We start from the raw sequence: 12,922 nt of genomic DNA, 5'->3' as shown, positions 1-12,922 counted from the left end.
ATTATACGTGACGTACACCATACCAGCCATTAAGTTACAGCCAGTACACGACAGATGGTACAGGTTGCTCGAAGCATGCCTCGATGCAATTTCGTGACAGCCGCAAGAACGGCGAGAATCAAGGGGGAAAAGTGCTGAAAAGAGTGTAGAGAAAGTTTCTGAACACGAGTTTTATCGTTGGCACGCTGCTGCTGGACACTTAGGGTCATTCGATGTTCAATTAAACATGTGGCGTGTTTTGTGTACGGTTGTCTGGTCATTTCTGGCAGTTCTTTCGACAATGCTATAATTTTAATCAATTAATTTAACCCCTTCGTTGTATAGTAGCAGAAAGGGTAAAAGGTTGAAATGTTTTGTTTAATGACGAGTATATTTGTCATGAAAACATAAGCTTCTTGCTTATATAAAATGTTCTTGTCTAATGACAAATGTAATGAACATATGACAATTTTTTTAATAAATGAATTTAATTTTCTCGATGTTAAATTATAATATATTTGTCATGAAGAAATAGCAATTTCTTATTTAATGTCAAGCATGCTTGTTTTGAAAAGGATAGTTTTTCTAATGTCAAATATACTCATTAAAATAATTTTGTGTAGTGGAAATAATTACATGGTGTGTTCCATAAGTAATGCGAAGGAAATTCCTGAGCCGCTCCTGTTGGTCGGAGGGGGATCGGACCACGTGCGTTAGATGTGGGGGACCCTTAGCTTTCCAACGAACCCGGTCCCAGGGCTCTCCGAGCTGTGAAAGGGACAGGACGTTAATTTTTGTGACCCCCTGTTTGGTGACCGTGTCACGGAGAAAATGGAATCGACGATCGAGCAACGGTACGCGATAAAGTTTTGTGCGAAATTAAACAAATCGGCTGACGAGACTAACAAAATGATTCGTGAGGCTTACGGGGACTCTTCTCTGTCCTACTCACAAATTGCAAGATGGTTAAAAGCCTTTAAAGAAGGCCGGGAAGAAGTTCACGACGAGCAACGCTCCGGGCGGCCGACGACCAGCAAAATCGACGATAATGTGGCTCGTGTTCGACAATTTTTGAACTCTGATCGTCGAGTGAGTGTCAGAATGATTGCTAATGAACTGAATTTGTCGTCTAGCATTGTGTTCCGCATAGTGACTGAAGATTTAGCGGTGCGGAAAGTGTGCGCCAAGCTCGTGCCGCGGGTGTTGTCGAAAGAGCAAAAAGCGAACCGAGTGGAAACTTCAAGAGAACTTTTGCAACGTCTTGAAATTGAACCAGATTTTTCGGACAACGTCATCACCGGTGACGAAACGTGGGTTTTTCAATATGATCCGGAAACTAAACGCCAAAGCGCTGAGTGGCACACGAACGAGTCTCCGAAGTCCAAGAAGGCAAGAATGAGCAAGTCGAAAGTCAAAACAATGCTCATTGTCTTTTTCGACAGCAAAGGTATTGTGCACAAAGAATTTCTACCTGAGGGACAGACAGTTAATGCCGCCTACTACGTGGAAGTACTGCAGAGACTCCGAAGAAGGGTCTTTAGGGCAAGAAGAGAGATCTCCGCTACCTGGGTACTGCACCACGATAACGCGCCGTGCCACAACGCGCTGCGAGTACGAGAGTTTTTAACCCAAAACCAAGTGTTAACGCTTCCCCAACCCCCCTATAGCCCTGACCTGGCACCGGCAGACTTTTTCTTGTTCCCCCGGATCAAAACACCCCTGAAAGGAACGCGTTTCTCGTCCATACGAGACATTCAAGCGGCTGTGACCGAGGCCCTAAAAGCGGTTCCGGAAAACGCATTCCAGGAAGCGTACCGTTTATGGCAGGGTCGCTGGCAAAAATGTATAGATGCCCAAGGGCAGTACTTTGAAGAATATTAAGTATTTGTAAGAATAGGTACAATAAATTCCTTTAAAAAAAATACTTCGCATTACTTATGGAACACACCATGTATATACACAAATACATTCAGACTAAAGACTTAAAGGATTAATCGTGAATTTAACTTCTATGGCCTTTTTATGATGTCACCGATGTTTTTAGTATGCAAAGCTGTCATTTAGGAGATTGACACCCTCATTCTCTGATAAAACGGTAATGAAGCGGCCGTGCTCGTTTCACGAATAACCAGGTTTTAGGTTGAATGTATACACAGTGTTAATCCCTGGGGCTTAGGTATGGGACAGAGAAATCCCAGTGGTTACTCGCAAATGCGTAACTTGCGCGACAAGATCCACACTAGGCCACATTAGGCCACAGCTTGTCCGTTTTCATTTAGACCTTCTAATTAACGCTTTAAAATGTTATATCATCTCATACTACTTAAACAGTGAACGACCTGAAAGAACATTTACCTTTACATTATTTACATTATTGGTACTTATTTAATTTGATTTCTTACTTAATTATTTCATTCAGTGATTTTGTATTTATTAATTTCATTTAGTAATTTTATTTAGTGATTTCGTACCTAATAATTTCATTTAGTGACTTTGTACTTAATAAATTTATTTACTGATTTCGTACTTAATAGTTTTATTCAGTAATTTTATGCTTCATAGCTTCACTTAGTGATTTCATATAGATATACATTAAACAATATAAAGCAACCCTGAATTATTAAAAATTATCACCAAACGACACCTTAATGATAATTTAGTAACACTATTTTCTTAAATTTCCTATTTATTGCTAATCTAAACTAACTTTAAAACATAACCTTAAAACAACTTAACCTCCGTAAGTGGAACGTTGTAGAGGTCAGATATTTTTCTTTTTACTAATTTCTTTACCTAATTATCCTAAAGTATGAAACATAATTTTCATTTAATCTCCATAAAGTTCTGTTTATTACTGAAAGGATGATCGGACATAAATTTAAATTGCATCAATATCAAACAATAAACAATCCGTTTATTTGCCTATAAGTTCAACGATCAGACCAAGGGACGTATAAAATGCTCATGGATATTGGCAAACTAGAAATACCTTGCGATCTATATGGCGTGCTGGAAGTATACCATGTCGGATATAGCAGTTGTCATCCATTCGATAGTTAATTTTCATTCAATTCCATCTGCTGCCGCTGCTATTCTGAAAGAATATCCGCCGTCGAGCTTTTTACTATTCCCTACATTTTTCTGCTCTTGTCGCATGGGAGAATTCCAGTTTTAATGATCTCGTTTCGTTTTAGAAAACGTGCTGGGATTTGTATTTTGCTTAAATGAATTACAGATGAAATGTTATTACATCGTTTTTCGTAAAAAATTGTATGTCGTTTAATGAAGGTCTTATAACCTCTTTTAAAAATTGTTTAATTAATTGTTCAATTAATTTTTAACAAATAGGTTATCAGACGTTTTGTAAATTTATTTGGACGTGTAATAGTTTACAAACTACGTTAATAATTCATACAAATTTTCCGATTTTCAAATTTTTAATTGTACATTTTTTAACATTTTCAAATTTGAAAATACAAAAGCTCAAAAGCGTTGAGATGTCAAAATTTATAAACCCATAAATTTTTTAATTTAAAAAAAAAATTACAGATCTCAAAATTATCCATTTTTTAAATTTAAGAGAAGTGTATAAACATTATAAGTTTCAAATTTTCAAATTTAATCATTTCTTGTTGGTACGTGTCAATTGCCATGCGTTGCCACGTGCTATATCGCCACACGTTGTATCACCAAACGCGGGATTGTTACGTTTTATTTCGTCACATATTGTATTGCTTTTTACTAAATCACCAAACGTGGAATTGTCACGTGTCATATTACCACGCGTTGTATTACCACTTATTAAATCACTTTGGTTGGTATTACTACATATTATATCGCCATACATTGTATCGCCATCTATTAAATCACTATGTGAGAAATTACCACGCGTTATATCGTCATGCATGTAATAAGCACGCGTCACATATTCAACAACAATTTATTTCCATACCTAATAAATTACAGACCACCTTAACAGTTACAATTGCCAATATAATTGTAACAAAAATGATTATTCGATGCTCAATGTACACGTGGTATTGAGGTTGAAAGATTTTCGTAATACCAACGTGTTTTTAATAATAGAGAAATTATCGCGGCGCAAATATCGAGAGGAAACTCCATTTTTCATGTGCACGGTTACTGTGCACCGTTACCATTCTGTCTCCACATAAAATATTGATTCTACGAACTCATTCGACAGCCAGAGCGAAAGTGAATATCTGAATGCAAATCCACTGTCTCCGCATTACAAAACGCAAGCACTGGAACAATATTTTCCATCTACCGTAACATTGTCACGCTTTGGTCGCTATTTCAGCCAATATTCCGACGGTGTGAACGCACAATTTATCCACAATCAAACGCGCTTGCAGCGATCTCGAAATTCAACGGGATTGGTCGGTAGGAGGAACGAGTTACACTTCGTGTTACAATTACGTGGTGCTAATAGCCGATATTAATTAAGAGCTACAATACAATTGATTTGAAACGGTCGATTAATTGGAATTATGCCGATTAACTTTTACTGGTAATTATTCTGATTGTTGGAATTTTTGTATTGACGATAACGATGAAATGTATAGTATACGTAGTATTTTTATTATAAATTATGAATTTTTATTGTAAATTATAAGATTTTATTTGGTATAAATAATGTATATGATGGATAATATTTTTACCTATAAATATTTATTGTTAGAATGTAAAAATCATTATTTACATATATAATCGTATCGTTTTTAATTAAATTACCGATACTTCTATTCCGTGGTTTATTATTAAATATCTCTATCAACAATTAATATAAGAGCAATTTATTTTAAATATAAAATGTTAAAACTGTCAAATGCTTTATTACTAAAATTTATTAAAATTCCAAAAGCAAAGTTAACCAATTTACCCTGTAAATTAAAGTATTTAATCCTATGGAAAATTTGTTCTGAGAAATCTTTCCGAAATATTGAGTTTATGACAATGTACATGTTCTATGTAATGATGACAGATAGTACAAAAGCTGACCGTTTGCCGTGGTTTAATTTGTTACAGAGGGCAACAAGTGCCCAACCCCAGGGTGCACGGGGCAAGGTCACGTGACCGGACTCTACTCTCACCACCGCAGGTAAGCAATTATCGGTAATTAAGCTGTGCTCTGCACTTTGCCCTGGTCAATTAAACGGCCAGTTGATACGACAGGTTGATGGAGAACAGTGTCACCGACATGAGAGCAAATCCGATCATTTTTACGTACGACTTAATTTGCTATCAAAAGTATAGGAAAATTTTATATCATTTTTCAATACAATTTTCTTTATCAATTTCACTCATTATATAATCACAATAATTGACTACTTTATAATCAAAAAATAAAATTTGCGGTAAAAACTTTTGTAATGTAAATAATGTATAATGCATAATGAAAATAATGCACCGAAAAATTGTTGATAAATTAATAATAATAAAAATCTATTGTGAAATTTATATCAATAATAAAGTTAGTATGATTTTAAAAATATTTTACAAGAATTTAATATGGTTTGAATAGCTTTGTAATAATTATACAAGAATTAAAAGTCCAAGAATAATAATAAGCACGGTTGGTTCTGTCTCATTTTTTATTCAGTTCAAACAAAACTAATATAATTAAACAGAATGTATTATGAATTCCAGAGAAATATCACTGTTGAAACGTTACAGATAAAAAATTTTCCATACCTTTGACAAAAGAATTTAATTTTGGATATATTATAATATTAGATATGGAATGTTTGTGAACATAATCAAGCGCAGTATAACAGCACAATCTCATTGCTTCATAGTATAATTTATCGCGTAACTTTATCATTCAATGTGTATATACTATTTTGTTAGAAAAACAAACAATTGCTTCGTTTCTTTATATTTTAAGTCACTTTTCAATACGTTTTTAATTTACAAACGTAAACTTCATACTAAAACTTCGCAAATTATCGTAGAACTAGAATCGTTGTTGTAGAATTGTTTTAGATATAAATAGCTTTCTTCTATGAATTTTACTGCAAATAAACCAATACAGACTAGATAACAATATTGATTTCATTTTCAAACAAATTTATTTTTCCAACGTTTTATATAATATGCAGTTTCTGATTTAAATGTGTGCCCCAAATATAATTTTTAATTATGAAAGCACAAAAAATATTTCATTCACAATTTCAATAATATTGTGTAACCAATATATCCTAGATTTTTGCCACTTAACACTATTAAAATTTCACACAAAGCGGTTTATATCTCTATAAATTTTAATTGTACCAAAAGATTCTCAAAGAGTTACCTTTAGATTCTCTGCATTTCAATATGTTAAAAATATTTCTTAAGTCTACTCATTTACAATCGTATCTTTAATCCATGAATGTTGTGATTTCAGCTTATCTGGTTGTCCAAGGAAAGATAAACTAACGCCAGAGAGTAAGTACTCACCGCTACCGTACTCACTTCTTATAGTAGTTAAATAGATGCATCTTCTTTTTGCGAAATTGCCTTTTTCACGCAACGGGACAAGGGAGTGACGAGTGAACGAGCGAGTGTACTTAATTTCCACATTAGCACGTTTCCTTTAATAGGCCACGATCTTGGAATGTTACGACACAATTTTGATCGAAATCTCTGCTTGATCTCGCGAAAACTTCGATTGCACAGAGATCTACACAATTCCTTCAAATACCACGTGGTAGGAAAAAATAAATTACCGAGGAAAATGAAAAACAACGTAACTTAAGCTTCGAATAATTGATAAAAGTGTGGGCTCGTTGAACCGTGCCCGTCTATATGTGTCTATGTGTCTGTCTGTTTATATTCTTTGTGCTTTTCGTTTGCGGGGTAGAGAGCTTTATTTATTGCGTTCACTTTCGTTTGAATTTACCGTTCTGTTTTGTAGTTCATTATAGTAGAGAATTAATCACCACACTTGAACTTGGTTACGTTGGCCGTGCCTACGAACATCTGGAGAACTCGAGACACGGGCGGTGCTACCACCCGAACTATGCGTATGCGCACACACCAGAATCGAACGGAGGATTTTGTGCGATTGAGTATAATTAAACGGCGATCACACGCTCCTGTGACACGGTTTTCACGGTTTCCCCAACAAACCGCACTCGTCGCGCGTCGACGAATCTTCTAAGACACTAGCTCCTTCCAACACGAGAGGTCGTGGATCTTTTGCAGTAGCAATACACTTCAAAAATTATCTACTACTAAACTAAAATTAATTTTACTCAACAACATTAGTTAAAAATTAATTTTAGTACAAAATTAATTTCAGTAGAAAATGTTAGTAAACAATTAATTTTTTAAAAGATTTTTCTCCGTGCAAGAAATTTGTTGATAAATTTTTTGACACAATACATATTGTGTATCCATATTTCCACGTATGGTGGTATTATAGTCAAATTATGTAGAAGCCACTGTGTATCCAACATACGATTCACCATACACACACATACACGTCATACACAAACAAACCGCAAGTTGTTGTCTTATATTTTTTCACTCGATTGATTATGTCTTTACTTGAGTTCTCTCTACCCGCTCGGTATACTTGATTGTACACATTTATTTGTATATTTTATCCCGTGACGTTGTGTACCCCATCTTTCTTTGTCTCTGTTCCTTTAATTTCTCTTTTGTTCTATCCTGTCTCTCTATTTCTCTGTATATATACTACTATACACAACACCTATCTCTCGGTGTTCGTCGACGGTGACCACGATGATAATTATACTCAACGCATACCGTTGCATACTGATCGCAACGAGGTCATAGTTAAACGGGTATACAATCTGAATCCTACCGTCCCTGGTGTGCGTGTATGTGTGGTCGGACGATTGGCTTGCGTATTAGGAAATTTCGAAAAATTCGAACGACTAGCGTTCTGTAACCACGCGACGTGTCTCTGGGTTCTCGCAGTTCTGGCGATGCATGAGACTATTTTGAAATGCCCAACGCCTGGTTGCAACGGCCGTGGCCATGTCAGCTCGAATCGGAGCACGCACAGAAGCCTGTCCGGATGTCCCATTGCCGCGGCCAATAAGCAAGCCGCACGCGAGGCACGACACAAGGCTCAAGGTAAGGCGGCATAGCAACCCTTCTCAACGTGCCCGGAATTCTCCACGAAAATCCATATGTGTCAAACTGCGCTATGACTTCTGATCGGGGCTTAAGCTTTTTTGATCCGTGCCAATTCTTCACGCGAATCATTTTCGCGTGCTCGCGCGAGATCGATCGCCTTGCTTTTATTGCTTTTGCGCTGGGTATACTAGTGAGCCGCGTCGCTAACAGTCGATAGCTATTGTAATTTACAGGCATGTAAATTGCAGATAAATTGCGGTTATTACAATAACTTGACTGTGGAATGCGCTGCTTGCGAGTATCTCCAACTGTGCTCTGCATGCTTGAACTGTACCGGAACACCAATTTGTGAATTTAACAAAATGAAACCGAACGTAGAAACTTGTTTTATGGTTTCCACTTTGAACTGTTATGCCCGCAATTACTTCAACATTACGTTTCAAAATCAGTTTGCGTTCTCACCCCCAAGCATGTTGGAGCAAATTTTAATGGACATTAAATTGTTCCGCAGCGAAGTAAAGGTGTTAACTAAAACTCGTCCGTAATGTAATACGATGCAAAATATATGATAAATTTTGTAACAGTGTCCGGAATAGCTCCAGAATACATCAGTACAAACCTGTTGCCGCCATCAATGGACAGTAAGAGCTACTCTCAGTATGGATCCACGACACAGGACACAAAACCGGTGCTAAGCAGTCTGACCTACGACTACTATTCAACGACAAAGGGTACAGGGATCAACATAAAACCTCCCAAAACTCCGGAGGAAAGCCCTTCGTCCCGCACGCCAAAAGTGGTCCCTAAAACCGAGAATATGGCGACAAGCGGCAGTTGCTGCAGCAGTTTGTCTAGCAGGGGTCAAAGCACGTCGGACCTGTTAGTACCCAAGACGGAAGATACAGCTTCTTGTAGAGTAAACTCACCCCCTCCACCACCTCCACCTACTGTACGACCCACGTACGACTCGTACATGAATCAAGACTCAAACTCCTCGTCGTTGTCCTCGATGGACGCTATGGGATCTAGAGGGTCCATCGGCGCAACGATACATCACCCGAGTCAGCACCCAACGCATCACGTGCTGCCCATGCAGCCCACAGTCGCTTATCCGATGCCGATGGTTGAAGACACCAGGATGAGTCACCAAATGTCGCAGAGGTCTCCTTACGAGCCCTCGGCGATGATGGCAGCAGCAGCGGCGGCAGCTGCAGCGGCCACATCCAGCGAGGAGCTTTATCACCACAGATCTGCGGAACATGCGAGGGCTTACATGCACCCTGGTGCTAGTAATATCGCGCGACCTGTCGTGACCTACTCCAACGAGATCGCGAATGCGAGAGGCTACGAAAACGCAGTAGCCAATGCTGCTAATCATCGACCGTACGACCCGGGTACCACGTCAGCCTACGAGAGATACGACACGCAAGCCTGCGCACCCATTCAGTCACAGCAGCAACAACAGCAACAGCAGCAGCAGCAACAACAGCAGTTGCATTCGAGAACAAATATGTATTATCTGGGACAAACTGGGATGACCCCGGAGGAGCAAGAACGGGTGTACCATCAGGAGGTTGCGGCCGCGGCTCAACAACACCAGATGGCGATGGCTGCTGCTACGGCTGCGGGGATGATGAAGACCGAAGATGGTAAGCGTTACGTAATATGTAACTAAAGATGACTGTGGCTGGTATTAAAGCTGTGAATTAAACGTGTATTATAATTTCAGTGAAATGTGTCACGGTAGCTCAAGTGCAGCAGATGCAGAAGCCAGGAGGTCCTCCAACATCGCCTGGAGGATCAGTGATGGACTTGTCGACTTCCAGTGTAACGTCAACGAGCCCGCAGGTAGCTATCATTCTTGTAATATTAAGACAAGCCGGGAGAGTAATTTTTTAAGAGCAACGGTAATGATTACAGGCGCCCCCATATGGCTCTAACAGCCTTAGCCCTCAATACGGCGGTGGTCAAACTGTAGGTGGTAGTCCACAAGCAGCAGCGAGTCCCCACCTGACGGCAAGTCCTCAGGTTCCCAGTCCACAAGGACAGACCCTCGATCTCAGCGTGAACAGGCTTCATAGGTAATTGACGACTAATTTGTATGTGACTAATTTGAAACGTTGTTGGTCATCCTCGCCAAACATTAGAACGCAGAAGTTTTTTATTCAATTATACTCCTTGATTGAAACATCCGAAACGAGATTATAACATTTTAATCCCTGAATATTTTCTGGCGATGCAACGAGGGTAAAGTGAAGGGAAGGATATTAAACCGTACATCATGTTCATCTCATTACAGTGGCGCACCAAGTCCCCAGTACCCAACCGGCCACGGAGAAGCTGTAGCGGTTCCCGTAGGACCAGGATTCCCAGCGCCCAGACCAATCGAGGAGCAAACCGAGCCTGTGGACTTCTCGACGGCGAATGAGCCGGTCAATTTCAGCGGGGGGCCAGGAATCAGGCCTGTACCAGGGTTCCCGCCACCCGGTGTGCACGTCGCGGCGTACAGCCGAGAAAGCACCCCCGACAGCGGGGGTTCCCACTACATGGATGCCTACCGTGACCCCACTGGTGAGATATCACTGTTTATCGCTCAACTTGGCAGACAATTCATCATCCATCTCGTAGATTCGCTTTATGACCCGTGACTGTAGCGTTTTCAGCTTCCTATCGCGAATATATTCGTGTTTGCTGTCCAATTTAAGCAGATGACTTATGTTCTAAATGATATCTATCTTTCGTAAAATTTAATGGTTATTCGATTTTGTTATAATCGGAAGTCCATGTTATTACTTTATTGTTTGTACCAGTAATAGTAGTTATTGCAGTGAAAATATTTGCGTGAAAATTATTTGAAATTGAAATGGAACTCGATCAAACGCTGGATTGATCTAATGACCTTGTGTACACGTTGTCCTTGAATTTCGACACTACCGTATACATACTTGGGATATATGGGAAGCGTCATCGTGTCGTTACATTGGCATGTAACGGAGAGCCTTTAGGGTGATACGGGGGGATGCAACGAGGAAGTTCGTGGACGAGGGATACGGAAAAGAACAAAAGCTCGACGCCCTCAGGGTTAGGTTGGGAGGGGCGCGGAATGAGTGAGCGATACGCGGTTACGTCGAATAAAAATTCGCCAGAACAGTACATGACTGCCATAATAGGTACCTATGGTCCCAACTCTCTTTTTCCTCGGTCTCTCTGTGCTTTGGCATTCCAAACCTATAGCCCATTCTTTTCGTCCCTGTCGGCACCTCTGCCTCCCACCTCGTCTCCGTCCCTCTTCTCATCCTCTTTCGCGGTGTGGATATGCAACGACACCCTTCCTAACGGACCACCACCCTGTGGCGGTACACGACCATTGTTAATTATCAATATTTCGCGTACACGTAGCCGGCAAAAGTCCGGTGCGGCCAATATTGTGCAGACTCGCTGGGGAGTAGTTATTGAAATTGAAACATTCGAGCACACATCCACCGTGTGTTCGCTCGACGTCGTCGTGTTCAGGCGACGTCGCACAGGCCCTTCTAGTCCGTTGGCTATTTGCACTGCCAGACGAAATGAATTCTTGCCGGTAAATAAATGCGCCAGTTTTACAACGGTTAATCAAGCAACGCGACGGTTTGATGCTTTGCGACCCGAACCTTTGTCCAGCTTCTAGTTCAGTACTTTTTTTTCTGGAACCTGCGGGACGTTTCTTTATTTACTTCGTTATGGTGAATGGGTAGAGATCATGGGGAATTTTATGAAATAAAAACAGGTTCTTCACAGAGAGATCCATTCACCTGAATTTGCGTTATTCCATTTTTTGTGGTGCCGACATATTTATGTGCGGTTTATTCGAGTATTGCACTGTGTACGATAGATTTATGATAATGTATGCAGGAAGTAACACGTAAACTATTGCCATGATTTTTTAATCATTTCCAGTAGTTTGGGGCAAATTGTTTTGAATAAAAATTCAGAAGTTTCAAGTTGATTATGAATAGCTTTATAATAATTTTCTGGTAAATACTTTTTTGTCATAAAAAATTAAGATCTTTCAAAAACTAAAATTTTGTTTATGCAACGTATGATAGTATGATATTGAATTATCCTTCAATTCAGAAATATGGATTTAATCTAAAAAAAATGGTATCCTGAAAAATTATTTTAATTTATTATATTTATATTTCATAATTAAGCTACTATGTTTTCTATTGTAACTCACAGACTTGTAAATATTACAATGAAAGCCTGAATAACATAGAAATACATAACATCTGAAAAAGTGTGGTGTTCTTGTGTGCTTAATTAAAATTTTTGAATTTAAAATCATTCCAAGATTATATTCTAATAAACAAAAGTCATCTTAATATCAGTTAAATTATAATATTATTATAATTTTATAATACTATAATATATTGCACCTTTTTAATTTTTTAATATTGAAGTCTATTAATCATGTTTAATTTCATAACATCACAATATATTATGCATATTTAATTGTATGGTATTAGATGTAATATTTTATTATGAAGTATTGCACTTATAGTTTTGTTATTATTACAATACTATATAGTCATAAATATGTAGGACCATTTGAAAAAATCAGAGACCTCAGGTTTTTATGAAATGTATTAAAAACGGAAACATTAAAAGAAAATTTTTTTTATTTTTTCTATCTGATTATCGGAAGTAGCTAAAAAATTATGACAATTTACGTAATACATGCTGCAGATTTGATAATCAAAACTAAAACAGACATCCAACTTTGTTCCTTCTTTTTTTTGTAATACTTCTTTCTATTCACATTAAAATTTCCATTTGAATATTATAAACATAA

At 38.3% G+C, this 12,922-nt stretch overlaps 1 protein-coding gene across 2 annotated transcripts in view; it reads left to right on the top strand.

The window, feature by feature from the left end:
* LOC105662425 (uncharacterized) overlaps nt 1-12,922 on the top strand; it is a 503,073-nt gene that overhangs the window by 469,788 nt on the left and 20,363 nt on the right. For both annotated transcript variants that reach the window (XM_076537797.1, XM_076537798.1), the window contains exons 7-12: nt 5,029-5,101; nt 6,389-6,429; nt 8,676-9,740; nt 9,821-9,939; nt 10,012-10,172; nt 10,391-10,662. In XM_076537797.1, coding sequence (XP_076393912.1) covers nt 5,029-5,101; nt 6,389-6,429; nt 8,676-9,740; nt 9,821-9,939; nt 10,012-10,172; nt 10,391-10,662 — 1,731 coding nt within the window. The remainder of the gene's footprint in view (nt 1-5,028; nt 5,102-6,388; nt 6,430-8,675; nt 9,741-9,820; nt 9,940-10,011; nt 10,173-10,390; nt 10,663-12,922) is intronic.

Source organism: Megachile rotundata, chromosome 12 (assembly GCF_050947335.1).
Source record: "Megachile rotundata isolate GNS110a chromosome 12, iyMegRotu1, whole genome shotgun sequence".
In the NCBI taxonomy this organism is placed as follows: domain Eukaryota; kingdom Metazoa; phylum Arthropoda; class Insecta; order Hymenoptera; family Megachilidae; genus Megachile; species Megachile rotundata.
This window is presented reverse-complemented; position numbering and strand designations above follow the sequence as displayed.